This window comes from Coloeus monedula (genome assembly GCF_965178545.1).
Source record: "Coloeus monedula genome assembly, chromosome: 11".
Taxonomy (NCBI): domain Eukaryota; kingdom Metazoa; phylum Chordata; class Aves; order Passeriformes; family Corvidae; genus Coloeus; species Coloeus monedula.
This window is the reverse complement of record NC_138791.1, coordinates 6,807,172-6,828,718: the sequence shown is the minus strand read 5'-3', so window position 1 is coordinate 6,828,718 and position 21,547 is coordinate 6,807,172. Positions and strand designations below refer to the sequence as shown.

General features: G+C 40.9%; 1 protein-coding gene across 1 annotated transcript in view; it reads right to left on the bottom strand.

Annotated features, from left to right (window-relative positions):
• Positions 1-18,876, bottom strand: part of CACNA1D (calcium voltage-gated channel subunit alpha1 D) — a gene marked incomplete at both ends in the record, with an annotated part of 169,678 nt that extends 150,802 nt beyond the window's left edge. Inside the window, 3 exons of the mRNA XM_082289118.1 lie at positions 13,848-13,953; positions 16,436-16,754; positions 18,840-18,876. Of these exons, the coding sequence (XP_082145244.1) occupies positions 13,848-13,953; positions 16,436-16,754; positions 18,840-18,876 (462 nt within the window). The remainder of the gene's footprint in view (positions 1-13,847; positions 13,954-16,435; positions 16,755-18,839) is intronic.
• Positions 18,877-21,547: the final 2,671 nt, after the last annotated feature.

Sequence of the window (21,547 nt, the reverse complement as noted above, 5' to 3'; positions counted from 1 at the left end):
CCAGAATAGAGTTAATACTACATATGGCAACATATTAACTTAGATAAACTGCTTCTGATTTGAAAAGAGGGGCAGTAGTTGAATTACTAAGATAGGTACTCAGGAAGGCAGGTTCTATATATGATATCCACACTCTACGTTTGGCTTTAAAAAAAATCTACAATCCCTTGAGACTCTACATCCTACTCAGAGTTATAACAATTCTAACATTTAATTAATTGCAATCTGAAAGCTGAAAACTTCTCTGCTCCACAGGAGTCAAGTATTTTCATGTGATCATAAGACCCCAGCCATTTATCACTCATTAGCCAAGTCATTATATTTTTAGTGCTCGTGGTTAACACCTCTTATCTGCAAGTAAAATGCATTCATTTAAAATATGAGCAGCCATGAAAAAGTGGCATTAAGATGATTCACCCTGCAATTGGGGTTGTCTCAGAGCACCACCTAGTCATTTCTAATCAAGTCAATACATGAAGAGAAATAAATATAAGTCAGTCTTTGTGTAAGGACACACAATTTTAAGATAAATTCATTTTTGTCTTCTAGAGAGAATGATAACCATAAGCCCTTTTACCTTCCCTTTCTAAGTCAAGATGAAGGCCTACAGTTACCCCTTTTTAATTTTTAGAGAAATAAGTATTCCACCACAAATGTAAATTTTTATAGTAACATTCAAATCCAAGGATTCAACTTTCAAGGATTTGCTTTCATTCCAGTAGGACTTTAATATGCACTACTCATGACTGGAGTCACAGCAAGTAAAAGTGAGACAGCATTTGCAGTTTTGCAAAGTCTTTTCTAAAATACGTGGTCAGAGCTCGGTAGGGAACATCTTGAACTGTCTCTGCAAACAGTAAACCCATGTAACTCACAGACCTTTGTACTCATGGTTATTCCTCCAAAGTTTTCGAGAACAAAAGATAGGAAACCTTGTGCTCTTATACCCTAAGATTTCCCTCTCTTCTCTTCACACTCTGCAAGGGAGTTCCAAATTGTGCAGTGCAGGAACAGCCACTGTTCCAGGGTCCCCCTGCTCAGAGCTGACCCCGTGCTGCAGTGTCTGGCACTCTGAACACTGCCTGTCAGCTGAGGAAATACCTCCTTCAGACAAATGTGAGCCCACATATCTGCCCTTGCCCAAGAAACCAAAGTATCTCTATTATTAGTGACCTCTAATAGTTTAGCAAGGAGCAGGCGTCAGCATTCTACTCTGTAATTACACAGACACTAAGTGTGCACACAATGACTGTGGCGAGACACACAAATCCTTTAAGTTCATTGATAGCTGATGAGGTTACCTTTCAGTTCACATCACTCAAGATCTAGTTCTCAGAAGAACAGATAAGCTTCCCACTATTTATCAAGGTTAAAAAGGACATTATTATGTGAAAACATCAACAGCCTCCACTACCAGCTTTCTTCCTGTGAAAAATGAGAAAATATGGAAGAAGGAAATGAATAAACAACTAAGTGGAGAACAGCCTGAGTACCTGGGCCTCTGACACCTTAATTTGTCCTTCACACTTGCCAGGAACTTACTCTGAGATTACTGGCTAATAACAGGACAGGCCATATATCTCAAACACAAACTCTTCAAAATTCCATATGGAAACAAGAGTCTGATACAAAATACTTTTGTGTTTTGGGGGATAAAAAGAACACACTCACTTGCATTTTAATAGTTTGAAGATTTAAGTAAGATTTCTGTGGGTTTACATTTTTCTTCCACATTCTGCAAAAATGTGGTTCACACAGCTGGTTGAAAAATTTCATCATCTCTTCTAGAGACTAAATCCTCTTCACATGACAAATATCCATCTCACAAAAAGAATTCTGAACTCCAAAGATCCCAAATCCAAAGACGGAATTACCAACATGTAAACTTTGGCCTCTATTAGAGGTGAAATTTTTGACTAAGAAGGTTGGAAGTTTTGTACTTCCATAAAAGCAAATTCAGAGCCATTTCAGTAATTCATGGTTGTGAAATACAACAGTGAAGTATTTCGTGGTTTTAGTAGCATCTTACAAAGTCATATGCCGAAGAATATAGCATTATTATTTTTTCTCCATCCATGGAAGTGTTCAAGAACAGGTTGGATGGAGCTTTAAGCAACCCCATCTACTGCAAGGGGCATTGGGACTAGACCATCTTGAAGGTCCCTTCCAACCTAAGCCAAGACTGTGATTCTATCTTTTTATTGCTAAGTAATGGAATGTGGAATTTAAACTAACATTTCTGAAGACAGAATATTGGAAATCAAAAACACCTTCAACGGTACCATTCCCACCAGTTGGACAGCTCCCCTTATTTGTGAACACTCAAAATACCACCCTTTCTTTTGCCATGTGCAATTCCTGCTGAATGGGACGTTGCCTGCCTTGGTTTCATTCACAGATCACCTGTTCAAGGAATCCCTGAACTTCCCAAGCAAATATTGAGGGGTGCTTTTGCCACTAATATAACAAATAGAAGCTTAACATTAGCATTTACAGATACACATGAAACACTGTATGGATGCTTACTGTATCTTCTGAGACATCTAACATTAACTCCCCCAAATTTCCTGTCCTACTGCTGTTTACCTAAATGTCACTGCTTTTGCTGTATCACTATGGGAACAGTGGCTGTTCCTTCTGTTCCTATATTACCACTACCAATCACTTTTTCTTCGCCAAAATTTGCTGCCAAAACACTCTACGTACTCCAATTTAAAATATAGCCTCTAACAACAAAATGCACCAGAAAGCATTCACCAGAACGTCAGCCAAACCATTTCCAGATAAAGACAAAGTAACTGTTTTAAGAGAACTCCCTAGATATCATTCCACTGTCTATACAAATCCTAGTCACCATATCTGGATGCTTCACAGCCTCAAACTTAGTTTTCCTTTCGACAGCCTTTTAAAGCAGAAAGTTATTTTATAGGCAGGAAACAAAAATTCTAAAAAGACAAATATCCTGTCCAAGAATACCAAGAATTTTGGGGTAAACTAAAACATTCAATGCTCATCCCTGAAGTCCTTGGCTAAAATGTTACCTATGCTCTCTTACCTTTTCCCCTATGGCACCAAACTATTTGACTTTGTTAGCCCACATAGTTCAGTGCTCCTTTTAAAGAAAACATCCAGTTCTGTAAGCATAAAAATTAATAAAGCCTCATCCCTTCAGCCTGCTATTGCTTGAGTTTTGGGATGACAAGTGGCCTGTATGTGGGGGAAAGAGGGAACACAAAGCTCCTCTCCTCCTGTTCTCAAAAAATCATGTAAAAGTAACTTGCAAATGTTTGTTTCTGCTTTATTTGGCTGAAATTAGATGCTCTCAGAAGCTGAAGCTAAATCAGCAGCCCATGCATTTTTCATCCACACTGGTACGCGCTCTCAGCCATGCAGTGCTTAGGGAAAACAGAGACATGGGAAGCAGTCAATAGACTTTTACTACAGGAGACAAAGTCCTTTACAAAAGTCACAAGTCTAACCCATGCTGACAGGCCAGGTCTGTGCATGCTCAGTCTACCTGGGCTCAATCTGCATTAACTCTGGGTGTCGAGATTGCAAAGCCTCCAGCAAGTTTCCAAGTTCAGGATAAGGTCTTCTTGTGGCATTAGGAATGCAGATGGCACACGTGCCTGGCTTAAGGTGGGCTTGCATCAACAACCCCGTGACCACACAAACACAGAACTGTAGCACTGGCCAGCAAAATGACATGGCCTTGGACAAAAATACATTTTAGTGACTTTCACTTAAATGAGATGGTTTCATTATATTTAAGAAAAAGTGAAAAACATTTTAAGTACCATTCAATTTGGTACCAGAATGGAGAAAAGCTTTCGGGTCTACACCACACCTCAAGAATTAGAGCAGCTGAGGCACCTCAACAGGAGGCAGAGCCAGTCCCAGACTTCGTACCTGGAACTATTCATCTCTAACTTTCAAAGCACGAACTAGAAAGCATCACTTAATACCATGAGACTTGGAGGTACAGTTCAGTTGAACATTGTTTCTTTTTATCACTGAATTTTTAATTTAGTTTTTCTGAAGTCAGTCATCTTAAGAGATCCTGAGACCTTATTTTAATAAACATACAAGAGGTACATAATTTGGCAGGTTGCTTTCTTTCAGATTTTTCCTTTGCTATAGGAAGAAATAAATTATGGAATAACAAGTTACTTGAACTCAGAACTACTAAAGCTTCTTGTGATGAGGATATCATGTCATGATGAATAACCGGTTTGTGCCACACATCATTGGTATGTGTTTTAAAGGATTCTGGATGAATACATGAAAAAAAATAAGTAATGGCATCATAATAAATCCAACAGAGTGAAAACTGCACTAACAAAATGTCTGATAAACATAATACAGCTTTGGGGTATTTGCTACTCAGTTCCTTGGAAGGACTGCATTTGTCTGATTAGCTGAGCCGCAGAAGATGCCGTCTTGCTGGAGGCTGCTGCACTCTGCAGCCACCGTCAGCAACCCAGAAAAGTATAATTATCAAACTACTGAACCTCGTTAATAAACACTTCTCAGGCTCATATTCTTACACTGTAAAGAGATTTCCTTTGTGCTGAACAAATGTAAGCAGCTCTGTAGGCTCCTTTGTGCCACTGGATCTCCCACATCATTTTACTGAAAGGCTGCCTGGTAGTTCAGCACGACATACATAAGCTGTCAGGTGGGATTAAATTCAACATATCACCTGGTTTGTATCACATGAGACGAGGACAACTAAAAAAAACTGGGCAAATGAATCTTTGGGCTGAGCTATTTCCCTTCAACCAATATTTGATGTATTATTTGAAAATTTGCAACAAAAATAAACCTGAAGACTAAATTCTGAGCTTCTGCAGGTTCTCCGTCTACTGTGATCCCTTCACCTTTACCACCCAACACAGACCATGATTACGTGATTTACCACACTAACAAATAACAAGATTCAGATCCTTAATAACAGCATCACCCAAAGATATAATTCTACAAGATTGCAAACTGGTCACAGCTCTCTACCCCCTTGAATAATGATCGCTGTGAAAAAAAATCAGCAACAGAGTTAGACGCTGCCCAAACTTCTAGCCATGCATCTAAAACAAAAATGTACTGGTCTAAACCAAAAATGTACTGGAATAATACCTTTTAATATTAAAGAAGGAGGGGGGGGAAATCTTGATTCATAACTAAATAAATCCATGAAAATCAATCTGCCAATCATTTCAAAGTTTAATCAATCCCTACAAACACTGAAAGGTCAAATTATTTATCATGGTCAGCTATGCTGACTTCACTGAAAATCACTGAATTATGAGCATACATCTCAAATATTTATATAAAGTTTGTTTCAAATGCTGAAGTCAAGCACCTACATTTCTGAGAAATACCAACACTGTTTAATCAAGGCATTCTTCAAAAAAAAAAAGGAACTCTAAAACCCCTTTTTTTCATATAAATAACCATGAAAAAAATCACAAACAATTATAAGCAGCTACTTGGTTTTACCAAGTGAATTTTATACAAGCAGATATGACACTCATGGTCTCAATCTCTTCTGAGGCAGGCAGTGGGGGGGAAATACAATGATATTCAATTTGCAATTCATTAAATGAAAATGTTATCACAAATGATTGCACAATGACCAAAAAAAGGACATCACTTCCATCCTAATTAATATTCTTCCACTATCTCTATGTATTCATTTAACCTTTCTTCATGGCCCTATTCTTCCAGATGGCCCTGCAAAAGAAAGGTTTTGGTGCATGACAGAAGAGTAAACAAATCTGAGTTCTTGAAAAATGAATGGTAAACCAAATCACACATTCAATTAACCATGACTGAAAACAGTTTGTCATTAAAGCTCACCAGATTAGAAACTGCATTTCAGTTGATTTAACAGCTACATGCGTCTTTTGAAGTATTCAGGGACCAGCTTTCTAAAAGCACATAGAACTACTCCAGTTCTGCTCAAATTCAGCAAGCCAGCCTTGACCAGCACTTTCAAAAGCCATGAATCCCAACTCTGTGGTATTTCAACACACAGCACTCACACACAAACCATATTAAAAACAAATACAGTTCTCAAAGCCTAACATACACCTGATGTGAACATCGTTTTAAAAGAAACACCCATACCCTGCATAACCTAGAGTTTTCAAACAGGTTTTATAGAGAAAATCCAAGTAATACTTATGGCAATCTGTGTTTGGTGTGACATTGATACATGGCAACATAAAGCTTCTCAATTCTATGTGTTCATTTTTTGAGTAAAACCTTCAGAAATTATTTTCAGGGTTTTCTGTAGCATGGCAGCTATTGTCAAGGAATAAAACCATAACTAGTATTTTGTTAGATTTCCATACTCAGTATTGGAGTAAACAAGTAATTCACATGCTTTACATAAAGTCAGTAAACTAGTTTTATCATCAGGATTTTTCATGGGTTTTTTCAGAGTATTTCAAAGTCAACTTTTACTCTGTTCCAAGAGTTTGCATAAAAAGTAAAAACTTCTCCCACTCATCTTAAATGCTCAATTTGTATTTCAATTACAGCTGCTTGAATACCAAATCTAAATATTTTCCCCACTGACCACTCAACTGATACAGTAACTAATATGATTTTTCTGTGTTTTTAAATGAACAGATTTACTTTTATTATAACCAGTCTATACTTAAACATTTCACAGGCATCTCTTCATCAGGGAGGGAGTAAGGGAAAAGTGGGAAATCACTGCTCTTCACAGCACAAAGAAACCCAAAAAAAGAAAGGCCTTCTCTACCAGTGCAGCACTGTTCTGTTTGGAGACTGACTTTAGGCTATAATAGAAAAAGAACTCTTTCTGGTGTATGCTCTCTCTCCCCAGGCAGTTTGCCAGTAGTGCACTACCAGCAAATCTCTTTAAGGAGAGACAAGCCCTTAGTAGGAATTCCCCACAGGAACAAGCTTGCAACTTTGAACATGGAAAAAGCATTTCCTTTCAAATGGGAATGATTAAGTACATCTTTTGGTAAGGCCTTCTGGTCTGGACAACAGAGAAGCTCTCTTGCATTTAAAAAAAAAAAAAAAAAAGTTCTGTAGTGTCATTAACTGAAATCTGTAACACCAAACTGCAGATCCTCACACACCCTTGTACTCCAAACAGACATTTTAGGATCCAGATACTTCAGCATAGGTTAAGTTGTACTGGGACACACAGAATAAACTAAAGAGGAACAAAGACTTGACTTCTACAAACCCAAATGACCTTTCTACCAGTTGGAAATTGCCAGTCATCCTGGTCATATCTTTCCTTTGGGAATGACCCTCTTCCTAAATCAGAGTGTGAAATAAAATTTCTGTTTCATTCACAGCTAGAGATGGACTTGACACATGCAATCACATTCACCAGAAAAATTCAAGAGCTGTTTCATATCACTGGGGTAGTGCAGCACAGACAGGCCCAGGATACTGCAGATAAAGTGGGACTAAAACACAAACACCTCCAAATTTTCATCTGTTTTGCAGAGGTGTGCATTACAACACAAAGGGGAAAAAAAAATTCTAAATCCAAAACCTGCACTGAAAAAAAAATCAAAGAAATACATAATAATTAGCTAATGCATATTACTGAAGTTTTGGGCTGAAAATAGTACTAAACAAAAAATTGAAACTGAAATAGGAAGATAAGGCTGAGTACTACATTACAATATTTCTTAATAATCCCCTTGCAGAAATGTCATCTATCAAGAAATTCTTGCAAATGTGCAAAGGTTATGGACTGATGCATTCTGTCTCACCTAATAACCATCAAATAGCTTTATTATTAATTTTCAGAAAGATAAGGCATGTTGTTCTTGTAGTTAGTTATTTCATGAGTTTTTGAATGAGAAAATACAGGTCAGGATATCAATGTACATGAAAAATAGCAAAAAAAAATTACCAAAAACCTACCCCTCAGTGCACTTGCATATACACAAAAAAACTGAGCCAAGTCTCCTCATTTTAGGCCTGTGTGGGGATGGTTTTTTTCCCAAAGTTGAACTACTGACTTTCTCAAGGCCCCTCCTGACTATTCATACGCACACGTGCAAATACATGTCACTGACTTGAGCCAATGCACAATGTAAAACTCCCGTGGTATATCAGTTACAATTAGATCCTATATTTTTAAATCTTTTTCAGATTAAACTTAATGATATTTTCTCTTACAACAAATGAGTTTGGTATCTTTAGTATGGGTAGCTTGGCTAAGTACACACAAGTCATTATAAGGTCTCCACCATGTTTTCCCAAGCAAAGTGAAGTATGTTCAGTAGAGTCCAAATTATCTTGCATCTTTCCTGAAAAGTTTACTTGGGTGACTTTTATGCCAGCTAGCAGAGACATTAAGAGAGAGCATTAGCTAAGAATCCAAAGATAGAAAAATATCAGAAACACAGTATCAAAAAGTTATTTAGATTGGAAGACTTTCTAAGTGAGTGGAAAGAGAGCCAAGCTTTAAAGACCCTTGAGCTGAAAAAGTAAACAAAGCAAAGACAGTAGATAAACATAGAAATCCTTCTAAGATACAACATTGAACAATTAGCAATTAAACAAAAATCTTTAGAATTATTTACTAAATGTGGTTAAAATTTATAGAATTCTGCAGCTGTATTTTCAGATAATCTATGTATAGAGGATAACTGGGCACAAGGTAAAAACCAACAACCTTTTTTCAATGGATGGATTAATTAGTCATGTGGCCTTAGAACTGAATGAGTCATCGAGTTGCTAATGAGATAAGGGCAGGAAGCCTGACACCTCTAAGTCAAGAGTTCAACCAGTTCTCCTCAGAGTACTCTCCTGCTGTGCCCTAGATTGAAGGCACAACATTGGCTTTCCTCCTGCTGAAGGCACTCAAAGAGCCACGTAAAGCTACTTACAGAGGAAATCTTAGCCTGAAAGTAGGACACAAACATTACCTTTCTGTAGCAGTGTCCCCCACTACAGCTCTCCCAGTCCCAACCACCTGGGATAAAGAGGAGGCATCCAGGACCATCAGCACCTGACCTGCTCTGCAAGCACAGGCTGGAGAGACAATCTCTAGCACAGAGCCTCCCTCTGAGAGGGTTCCCCACTGACAGTGGTGCTCAAGGCTGAAGAATCCTGTTACCAGGGGCACAGAGACGTTAATTAACATTAGGAGCCCTTTGTGCACTAGACACAAGCTCTTTACTCACGGGAATTTGCCAATTTGCTGTAATTTATACAGCTGTGTCTCCCACCCCCTGACTCTGCTGTCAGTCTCAAGTAGAACAGTGTTACCTGCTGCAAACCGTGGGGGTCTAGTCACAAGAGATGCATTGCAACCAAAGACTCAACTCAAACTTCAGGGGCGTTGTTTTCATCAACTCTGGATGGACGGATGCCTTCTTATTGCTCATATTTATTTATTAAAAAGAAGGAAAGGAAAAGAATAACCAAGAATGTCTTAATCTCAGCCAAAATCCAGACTTGTATTGTGCTGGTCTGCCTGCACATGATAAAGAAAGAAGCCCAGTGCAACTCAGGGCAATGAGAAAGGCAGCGGGAGGGAAAGCACAGAACAGAACATGGGACAGCAGGATGACACCAGGAAGACAAATTGAGGTGGGAGAACGAGATAGAGAAAAGCAGGCTGCACAAGAGGACAGACAGAAGAGAAAACCCAGAGGGAAGCCAGAGGGTAGAGGCAAAAGATAACAAGAAAGAAATGAGTGGGAAGTTAAAGACAAACGACATGAAAGGAAATAACATACCACAGATGAGGGGGAAAAAGTAAAAGACAGAAACAGAAGATAGATATATACAGGAAGCGCTTTCTGCTAGAAACTGCTTCTTATCAAGCTCAGACAAGAAACACTTCCAAAAAGGAGAGCCCAAACAAGCATGGAAAGTTTAGATCACCTGAAACTTCTGAAGGCAGATGAAAGAAACTACCTTAAAATATTAAGCACTGAGCTAATCAGGATTTCATCCCAAAGTACCTTGCCTCTCCTCTAACAGAAAACTTCTCAGTTCAATAGTAGTTTCACCCATCTACTTGGAGAAGAACAGGGCCCACTTGTATCAGTACATTCAATGATTAGGGACTAATTATTAATGAAGTAGAATTCAGGATTAAGTTCAGTAACTGTTTTTAAAGTTCATCACTTTGTACTGCAGTCTGTGCAATACACACAGCCATGACAGAACTACTCCAGTCAAAATACAGAAAAGAAGATCCCTTTTTCCTGCCTCTTCTGGCACACCTCAAAGACACATCAAGGTGTTTTCGACAAAGGACTAGACAAAATTCCCCATTGAACACAGGACTGTAACACTTGGCAAGTGGTCAAGCATGGTCCAGTCTGAATTTGATTCTGCACTTCTGCTTTGTTTTGTATCACTCACTGCTAACACCTCTTTCCTGACAGAGGATAAGTATGACCATGGATTCACTGAGCAAGAAGGTAACTGTAAAGCACCCTTGATCCCAGAGACCAGCAAAAAGCCAAAACATAAACCAGAGCTTGTGCATTCAGAAGACAAAAAAAAAAATACTAATGAAAGGGGCTCCTATCCTATGACATCACTGCTTATTATTACCATCTGCGTAATTCAGTCACTAATCTAATGAAAAAACATTTTCTTGCTTCCCCCTAAAGTATCATAAATATCACATAGCATGCTGCTGGCTCTATCACAAAAACATCAGTAATCACAACTTGCAAATCAAAGACAAGTGACCAACGCAGAAACACACAGTTGAACCATCCTTACACTCCACTTGCACTATCAGTTTTGTATAAATAGTCTACAATTCCAAAAGGAAGGTTGTGGAACCCTCTCACAGACCTTTCTCTTAAGATATTTAGGATTAAAGATAGACTCATTTCCAAGAATAATGATACCCAAGATACGGCCTATTTTTAAAAAATAAATAGTATGCATGCATTTGGTTTGCTATTTCTCTTAAGACATGTATGCCTGTTTCTTAAAATGTTTGTTATATTTTTGGTTATTTTGTTATAAAATTTATTTTGCCATTACTACTGCAACATATAACTGACTTTGTGTTGGCTAGGTACCACGTGGAAACATTAAAGAGGAAGGAAGAACAGGGCTCCCTCACAACCAGAGGCTGGGTGGTTGACACACAGTCAGTGTTTCACTGGTTCAGTCATGGGCCAAGACAGACTCAGAAACTCTCTCAGGTTTCTCTTACAAGTCTTGGAAACTCCATCATACAGACCCTGCCTTCTAACATCCCACCACAGAGAGGAGCGAATACCTGCTCTGCACACACGTCCTTGCATTGAGGTTGCCACTGCAAACTTTCCAAGTCATAAAGGATGAACAGGTGGACTGCTCAAATTCTCACATGTACCTCCTCATGAGCCCAACCAAAATAGAAAAGTTTACATTTCTAGTTCCCACGTACCAGTGTTCCACTGGATTTTGCTCTCATATCATCACTTCCTCGTTCTGAGGCTGATTCCAAATTATGTCTATTTTGTATTCACAGAAAAACCCCACATGTATAAATACTTCATTTTTCTGTTTACAAATAAAAAATAAAAAAAAAGAGCCAGTTCAGCTAGCTGATGGAAAGCAATTCCTCTATTCAATTCAATGAAGCAATATTGAGAGAACCAAGGTAGATATTACATCCATATGCAAACTAAAATTTATGAAGCTGAGCTTGAATTAAAGCCAGAGTGGGATAGTCTCCTAGCAAGATCAGAGTGTAGGGCTCAGGTCAGGCATCAATGTCTACATGTAGGGAGCTAAAATCCTGCCAAACCTATAAGGTTCAATGATGACTTCAGATTTGGTCTATTGACAAACCAGACAAAAGATCTGAACCTTATTAAGAGAATAATCCCCTCTCCCACTGTAAGACACAGCCCTTTCTCAAACACTTATTGACACATACACCTCAAGCAGCAGGAAACACGGGATCCAGCAGGTTCCCCAGCAAGCCTGAAGATTTCTAACTCAGCTCTTCTACTGCACTCCCTCACAGTACACTTGAATCCACACTAACAGAGGAAAATAGTCATTGAAATACCAGAGGAGAGCCACAAACCCAGATGACTGGTTGGCGTATTTCATGATGGAGAACCTCAGTCATGAGAAAAGCCAATGTTGCCCGTTCCAGAACTATTTCTTTTATTAGATTGAATACACAGGATGTGTCTGTCTGCTCCCTCACTGCACTTAAATCTGTCCCAGCAGCTGAAAGTACACTGTCAGTATAAATTCTGTTCTTTGAGCAAACTTAGTGGAATGACTCAACTTCAGGATAAACAGGATGAAAATTTAATGAGAATATGAGGTTATTTAAATGGTCAAGTAAACTTTATATACATGAAATTGGGGGGGTTCAAGAACCCTTCTACTTGAAATGCGTAAGGATTAATAATCTCTTACTAAAAGGAAAAAACCCCACATAAATTATTATTCCTTAGACTAACCTGGCCACATTAGATAAAAAACAGAAAAATCATCAGGGATGAAAATGACCATTGTCTTTCTAAATACTAGCACACTGTAGAATTGAAACTGGGTCAGAAACACCAGACAGTAACCTAACAAAACTAATGCTAGAAACATTTTTCAAAATGATTAGCCTCTGACACAAGTAACTACTTTACCCTTTTCATGTAATGCTTTCTGAAATTAGTTATTAGCAGATCTCAGGGTGGATTGACAGCTATGGAGATTTGTGCCCTGAATTTCTCAGGGAAAAAAAAAAAGGAAGTCTGTTGGTTGGCTGGATACACAGCTGCATAACTCGCTCTTTACATTGACCTGAATTACTCTTTCATCAACAATTTTTATTGTCCATATTTGCTTAATCTCAATTTAAAAAAATTAAAAATTGGGTCATCTGCACAAAGTAATTACTTTTAGGAAAATGAGCATATACACATCACAAATTATGCAAACACATTCATAAAATAGAAGACCTCATATCAACCCTAATTTTCCAGGTAAATGAATCCAAAATTACCTACTTATTGGTATCCAATTCTTTATTTCATGAACTTCCTCTCCCATCCCAAGGGTCATGTGCAGATTTTGAGTGCACAGGGCCACTCAACTCCACTATTTCAAGATGGAGTTTAATATCAACAACAAAATCATTGCAATGTAATTCAATATTACTCTTGAGTGATAGCCTTTGTAAGTTTAAGAGAATTAAAAAGAAAGTTAGCCTCCATTTTATCTTTTCAAGCACAACCCTAGTATAGTATTTTCAGTCAAAGAAAAACATTTCTACACACCACTTACTGCAGTACCATCCCTTTTTTGAAAGGTCATTTATACCAGTAGTGACCACTTTGAAAATTCATATTGATGTTCCTATCACTTTAAAATGTATTAATGCAAAATTTCCCACCATCCTCTCATTAAAAATTAAAATATCCAGCAAAATAAACAGCCAAATAACACCATTAAAAACTGCAAACAGAGTAGACAAGTACACTTGGAAAGGCAGTAAACCTTCAAGGCTGAAACAAGTGTCAGAAACAGTAACAGCTAGTAAATAAGTGTAATCAATATAAGCAATAGAAACACAAATTAAAGTTTTTTGCCACACGAATATATGGACACACGCAGCATAATATTAATGCACATTTCTCTCCAAAGAATTTTACTGATAAAAACCCTCACCTTGAACACATGACAAAGTAACACTTACTACTGGAAAAAAAAATGCACAAAGCAATTCCATATGCATTTTGTAGTATCACTGTATATCAATTTCTTTTACTGAAATTACCTGTATTTAGTGCAGGCTCAAATACTAGCAGTTAATCATGTTAAAAGCATAGCAAACAAATATAAAATAAAAATTCCAGAGTACTTACCAAATTATGATTAGTTGAATTAGAATCATCTTCTGGGAATGGGATGTAAACAGCTAAGGCCACACAATTGGCAAAAATAGACAGTAGTATAAATATGTCAAATGGTCTGGAAAATCTTGTTAAGGAACTCATGTCTTATGAGAATCTACAAACTTTTAAGTCTAGTTCTCCTTTCAGCATCAACAATGGTAAAACAAGTCTTAAAGTAAGACAATCTTTTGACTGATAACTCTGACAAACACTCCATCACCTTTAGTTATAGCACTATATATACCATATTATTTTCCATCACAATGATCCTTCAACGTCCTCTTCCTTTTGAGAAGACTGAAAACTATTACTCATGCTGTCACAGAGCACTTTATATTAAATTCCAAAGATGAATATAATTATCCACTCTAAAATCAACATGTGGGTCATCATAATGGGCAAGGAATAATCATGGAGCTGTTCTTTCCTCATGTACTTCTGTAGTTCTCATTAAAATATATTTGTCCAAAGGAGGAAAATCATCTGAAATATAGTTCATAGTAGGATATGAGAAAGATTCCCAGAATACCACAACTATTCTCTTGTAGGAGAGCTAGAAAGCTGTACAATTGTCATAGGAAAATTGTGAGCTCCTCCATGTCTCTGACAGTTTCATTCCTGAATCCTGGCTTTGGCCAGGACACATGAAAGTTCAGGTGAGTTGAGTAGAAAACAGACTATCATGGCTGGCTTGGCAGCCACACAAAGAGAGGCTACAGACTTTCACACTGACAACAGCATGGACTGCAGCTCTGCCTTCTATACTAGAGCTGGATGATGGCAGTGGAAACCTGGAGATACCTTCTGTCTTCCAGAAAAAAATTTCTTACTTCTCTTAAAATTCATGCATATGAAGCTCATCCCTCAGCTCATCATCGATTTTCCTTTCTCCCAAGGTATTTTACTATTCTTAATGACTAGAAACATGGAAGTACCGAGATCAGCCTATCTGTGGAAATTTGGAACATAAGTACTTTGGACCTCAGCTATGATTTTTGGCATCCTTTCCTGTATTTGATGCACAACGTCTGGATATGTTTCCATAAGAGTCCCATAAAAGACTGGGGTAAGAGCACTAAATATATTCAAAAGCATTTTTTTGCCAGCTTAAAAAGTTCCTTGGGGAATAGAAGAGGGGGGAAAAAAAGAGGAGAAAAAAAGAAAAAAAAAAAAAAAATCCTGCAAAGCCCAGATGTCCTATAAGATGCGTAAATTTTGTTTGTTGGCCTATTAAAAGTTTGTCACCTTGAGGGCCACCTTTATGCCTACAAAGCAGATCAACATCAACAGCTGTTATATTGTGTACAAAATAAAGTTACAACAGCATTTTCCAGGCTGGAGTGAGCAATTGATATCATCACAAGACTGACAACCTTGTTTTATGATGTGGTGCTACTGGGACAAATTCTCGCTGAGTTATTCCACTCTAGATCCACAGTAATTTCATTTACCTGACCTTAGCCAAGGAGAGGCCAATTTACTGAAATTAGTTGGACTTCTACCAGTTTAAATGAAAGAAGAAGCCATTTCACTATCTTTAATGTGCAATTGAATTTTGTACAAAGAACTGAGAAACACCAACCCTATAAATGAGTAACAGCTCTTATTGCCAGGTTGGCTGTTCTGTTTATAGTAACAAATTGAGTTTTACTTCAGTAATCTACTGTCTTGAACAGCTGTTTCCCATTACAGGGATGTTGCCATGGCTAATAGGCTAACATTTTTCTCCTTATACCTCAGCAAAACTATTTTCTGTTTCAAACCTTTTCTTGGTAATTAAATAATATAGCAAACCAACATGCTATCAGTTCTGCCAGAGAAATACAGGTATTTCCACATCACAACCAGTGAACTAAAGAAAAAGCCATCCTTCCCATCACACAGGTCATCAAGAACACAAGCCAGCATCTCTGATCTCCCATCTAGATGTACATGCTTCCAAATATATCTGATGGTAGACATAAGTTCACAAACTTAGAAGATTAATATATTTCAGACATGTGTGTACTTAGAACATTTCCTTGGCTTAAGTAAAAATCTTCCCCACTTTTAGTACCAGGAAAAAACCAATCTTTTTTAAAAGATTTCTACATCTGACTCATTTGCCCTAATGGCAATACACCAAATTGCAATGTGGAAGATACAGGTTTGACATCTTTGGTCATCTCCCTAACACTGGATGGCTGAATGCATTCCTATCCATTCTTCCTTATTTGGAAAGGCAAAAAATGCAATGCAGAGATTTGCTGGAATATAATGCAAGCTTGAAAATGTTCCCCCAACTTCTCCCAGAAAAAAGGAACAGCTATGAGCTCTTCCCTGACTTTGAGCTACTGACTTCAGTAAATGATATTCTGTGTCAATATGACACAAAAGACCACCTTTCACAGCAACTGAACCCAAATTGACTAGCACTGACATTAATGCCAGTTACCCACACGTACAAGTGAAGTAACACGTAAGTTGTGATGCTCTAAGAGATCCTGTAAAACAGTCCCCTTGATACAATTACAAAATGCAAGAAAATAATTTAAAAAGCAAACTGCAACAAAGGATACTTCCATTCTACTAGACTAATGCAGGCTCTTCGTATTGGATTGTTGAGGGATAAACAGAAAAGGGCACGGGGTGGCCGACTATTGGACGTATTACCCTGTTTTTTGCTCTTGGCATATTGCTGGCGTTTTCTTTGGGACAGAGATCCTACAGGCTGGGCTGTGGTGGTACTCATGTTTTGGGCAGCCTTTGCTTGTCTAGCAGCATCGATTGCAGCTTGCCAAGATAGAACAGTTTGCTTGGATGGTGCTGAACTGTTTGACTGAATAGCTGGTCCGTCACCAGGGAGAGGAATCCTGGTGCTACTTGCATAGTTCACCTCTGTGGGACAAAAGAAAAAAAGTACTTGGTTATAATATTTTTATGCTAAAATGGGTCCTAATCCAAAATTATTGTTTTAAGACCTCAGGGTAATGTGATGCTTCCATTACATATCCAGATATATATGCATACACTTGTGCTGTGGTACATGCAATTGAACAGTAGCAAAAAAATGCTCAGGAATCAGTTTTATAACTTCAAGATTGATATAAGTGTTGAGACACAAATGCTTCTCTTTTTGATTCTTCCACTTGCAATGTCTCTTCCCAACTGGTTGGAAGCCTTCCTGTCCTTGTGTTTACGCAGTAAAACATACCTACCCCTTAAGATCAAGTTTGCTGAAGCACCTTAGCATTTACTACTCTCTCAATTTATTTTGTCGAAAGAGTAGTTGTTTAAAATTCTTACGCATTGTTCAATTAAGAATAAGCAGCAAGGTAGAGGGGGAAGTCCTGTAAGCAAGTTAAATCTTGCCCTGCTTTGCATTCTCAAAGAAAAATGCGTGGATGCCTCCCACAAGCAAAGATCCAATATTGTCTGTGATAAACACTTTCATGAAGCTCTGCTGTCTTTCGCACTAGGAATCACAATCATGAACCCATTGTGAAAGGATAAGCTTTGGTTCTGTAAAAGGATGGTGTTCGGTTTTGCTTCTTCAAGAGAATTTAAAAAATAAACTGCACCTTCCAAATAATAATCGAGTCCTCTTTATGCAGATGACAGCAAAGAGGCAAAACACCACCTCCTCGCAAGGATCCTTCCTCGCGAGCTCTTTGACTAGCGCAACAGTCTACTCCTACATGCACCTGTAGGAAGGAGAGGCTCCTGAGTGCGATTCAAAACTTGATGCCTGGGTGGGGAAAAAAAAATGGAGGAACGGCACAATATACGTGCTGGGAATTCGGGCTGGCAAGAGAGATGACTGTGAAACGGATCTACCCAGGCAGGGGAGGAAAAATCGCTCCCCGTGAAGCAGCGGAGTGGCAGGCTCCAGACGGGGGGCACAGACCACGGGAGCGCCGGGAACGCGCGTGGACGCGGACGAGGCCGGCGCCGGCCCCCGCTCCGGGGGCGCGGGAGCCCTAAGATGGCTCCCCGGGATGGCGGCGGGGAGTGGGGGGGTCACGGCGGGGCCCCCACGGAGCTGCCGCGGGGAGCGGCACCGGCGCGGCGAGCGCTGGCCAGCGGCGGCGCATCAACAGCTGGGTGAGCCGGGGGGCAGAGCCGCCGCGGGGGCAAAGGTGGCACATCTACCCCCAACATTTTCCCAAAGCATCCCTGCTTCCCCTCCCACCCCCTATTCCCCCCCCCCCCCCCAGATATAAAAGCAATGGCACAGCCATCTCCCCCGCCTTCCGCCTGCCCTTCGGGATGCCATGAAACGTGGCTCGGCGCAAATAAACCACCCACCTACCCATCTATCTATATATCCATCGTCCTTTTAAATGGATGCTTGAAAGAGAAACAAAGCCCGGGTGACTGCGTTCCTCGGGGGCAACACAAACTTGCTGCTGATTGAGGAGGGAGGAATCATTTATAAACAACAGCGGGGGCTGTGGCAGCGCCGGAGCCCGTCGGCGGAGCGGATTAGCGCCGCGGAGCCCCGCGTCTCGCCCCCGTGCGCCCCGCCGGGCAGGGGCCGAGCGCATCGCACCCATCGCCCTGCCCTCGGCCCCCGCCGCCCTCCCGCCCGGCGCGGGGCAGCCCCCGGGAGCCGCAGCACCGGGCAGGTTCGTCCCCAGTTACACATGGATGAGGCAAACGCAGCCCCAGCCGTGTCCTCCCGCAGCTGGTATTAATGGCCCCAGGACAAGAGACAGACGCGCATAAATCCACTCGCACGTTGGTCACACGCCGAGGGCATCACCTTGTCCCACCTTCCTCTCATCCCCTGCCCTTCCCGGTCCCTCCTCGAACATAGCCGCTCATTCCGACCCCATCCCAAACCGACCCCATCCATCCTCAACCCCTTCCCTAATCCCCCCCAATCCCCGACTCCCAAATCCCTCATAAATCCTCCCCCGCCCCCTCCCTCCTCTCAGCCCCAAGCATGCCGCTGCCCTTGGTGGGCGCCCCGGCTCTTACCTTCAGGGTGCTGCTCGGGCTGCTGCTGCTGGTGCATTTTTCTCACTTTCTCCAGCGTGTGAGAGGAAAATGAAAAAACAAAAAAGGGCAGAGACGCCCCCCAACCCCACCCCGAGCCAGGTGCGCGCTGCCCCTGCGCTACCCGCTACCCGACCCCCATGGTAGTGACTAGAGACGTGCGAGGGGCTGCTGCTGCTGCTCCTCCTCCTCCTGCCGCTGCTGCTTCGCCGCTGCCAAATCCCTCAGAGTTTGGGCCAACATGACACTCACATCCGGGTGACACGGGATCTCTCCATCCCTAGCAACCCGGCTGCTGCTGCTGCCGCCGCCGCCGGCTCCTCGGTCCCCCTCCTGCCGCTGCTGCCTCGCTCCCCGGTCCCCCCTCCTCCTGCCGCCGCCTGCTCCGCCTCGGTCCCCCTCCTCCCGCCGCCGCCCGCTCGCAGTCCCCCTCCTCCCGCCGCCGCGGGCTTTAACTCCCTCGCTGCTGCCACCGCCGCCACCTGCTGCTGCTGCGGCCGGGCGGGGGCGCGGGGCTGCTCCGATCGCCCGGAGCTCCGGCACCGCAAATAGACCCGCGCCCGCCGCCGCCTTAACCCCGTCACCGCCGCCCCGCGCCCGCCTCACCCGGTCCCGCCCGAGCCCCCGTCCTTTCCCAGCCCCCTGCCCAGGGCAGGGACAGCGGCAACGCCCGGGGCACTGACCGCAGCGGCTTTAGCATCTCCCTCTCCCCGCGTTCCGGGCACAGTGTCCCCGCTCCCGGTAGCTCAAGGCTCTCCGGTCACTCCATCCCTGCCCGCACCCTCTGCCCTCACCGCCAGGAAAACCCCCGAGTTATCCCAACCCCGAGCTCTCCGCTGGCCTGTTGAAATGCTGTCATTCTGACTTCAAGCTAACACTGGGATCTTCAAAGTTTATCCAAATAAATAAATTGACTTTGAAAAAAATTCATTTTGGCATTACCTTCCACTGCAGAACCCTCAAACATTCATTTAGGCATTGTCTCACTGGTGGTGAAGCTACCCCTGAAATACCGTGTACTGATACACGTGGCTGGAGGGACCGTGAGCTGTTACCACAAAGGAGAAAACTCGGGACAGCCACCTTTCCTTACGGCAAGGCAGTGTTTCAATCACTACAAAAAGTGATTAATGAAGTCCAATAAGAATTATAGACATCAATTCTAATTCGAAACAGAACTGATTCTTCAAAATTAGTTTGTTTTCCCTGCAATTAACATTTTCCCGCATTTTTAAGGAGTATTTAATTATTTCCTTTGAACAAGCCACAGTCAAACCCAGTGGGTTTGAACCCGTATCTTTGACCAAAAGTGGTATTTTGTTAAGAAAACGTTTCCATGAAACTATTTCTACTACACCTTTCCTCTGCCACTTCCCCATTTATGTCCCTATCCACTCTTTCATCCATTCTTCATCCACAACTATCTCCATCTAATTAATAATAAATAACATCTACAGACATTAATTAGGAGAAAAGCAATAAAACCTTAATACTGCTGATATTCTCCAGAGATCCAGTGAAGAATGGCCAGCCTCCAGCTTTGTAAGAAGCTCACTGTTAGGTAGAGCCTATCCTTTTTGGTTTTACCTTTGTTAATTAAAAAAAAAAAAAAAAACCAACCTAGCAGCAAGGCTGATTTAGAGAATAGCCTTCCACGGATACTTCTTGACCTCAGGTTCAGCGCATGCTCTTTTCTGATTTTCTGACCTGAGTGGCTCAGCTGTTGCAGGTTTGGTTGATTTGGGAAGGCACCACACCCTCTTCACAGGTGTCATTACAGCACAGGTGTTTCCAGTTTAAACAGTCTTAGCGTACTTAAGTACCTGCCTTATATGTCCAGAAATTAACTAGGACTTCTGCTCTCCACAATCAGATATTTAGGTGTCAAAAATGTTTGGTAGATTTTCAAAAGTATCTAAATCAAGATTAGTTGCCTAACAACCCTTGCAGGCACTGAAGAAGGTACCTCATGCGCTTAGCAGGAGTTAGAGCCTAACCTAAGTACGTAAGAAGTATCTTGGCAAAGCTGGACTCCAGCATTCAAATAATTATTTTTAAATGAGACTTATGAATTTAAACACTGAGGCACTACTGAGAAATTCGTATCTAATAAGGCCTGGATCTAACACAAACAAAAACATCCCCCAAAAAACAGCTGCTTCCCTTGCAAATGTTTTCATAAATTTCCTGATTTTGGCTTCAGCAATGTCTATTTTCTAACCCCCAGTCCTTATAATGACCACAGCAATATGTACTGGAAGCTACCAAATACTTCTCAAAACCAATAAAATCATGAAACAGAGAGAAAAAAATTCACAGTTGGTTCAAACTTGTAAGCATACGATTGTGCATATTTCAAAAGCTAACTGTTCTTTTATTGCTAGATCAAATTACCTACTTTATTTTCAAAATCAAAATTAGAGTTTAAAAGGAAATGCAAGTCCGTTTAGAAAGCTTTGAGAAAGTTTTAAGGAACACTGATAGTCTTCAGTTACCAAAGTGCTAATGATTGAAGCCATCAATTCCTCTCTGAACAGCTATTTACCCTTCTTCTAGAAACTGCTGTCCAGTGGTTTCCCTAAGATTGCTTCACTTTTCTGTCACTTTTTTTCATATTGGTTACTCATTCCTGAATGAAATGACCAGCATTCTGTGGGTGTTTTAGAATATGTCCCAGCTACTGTAACAAG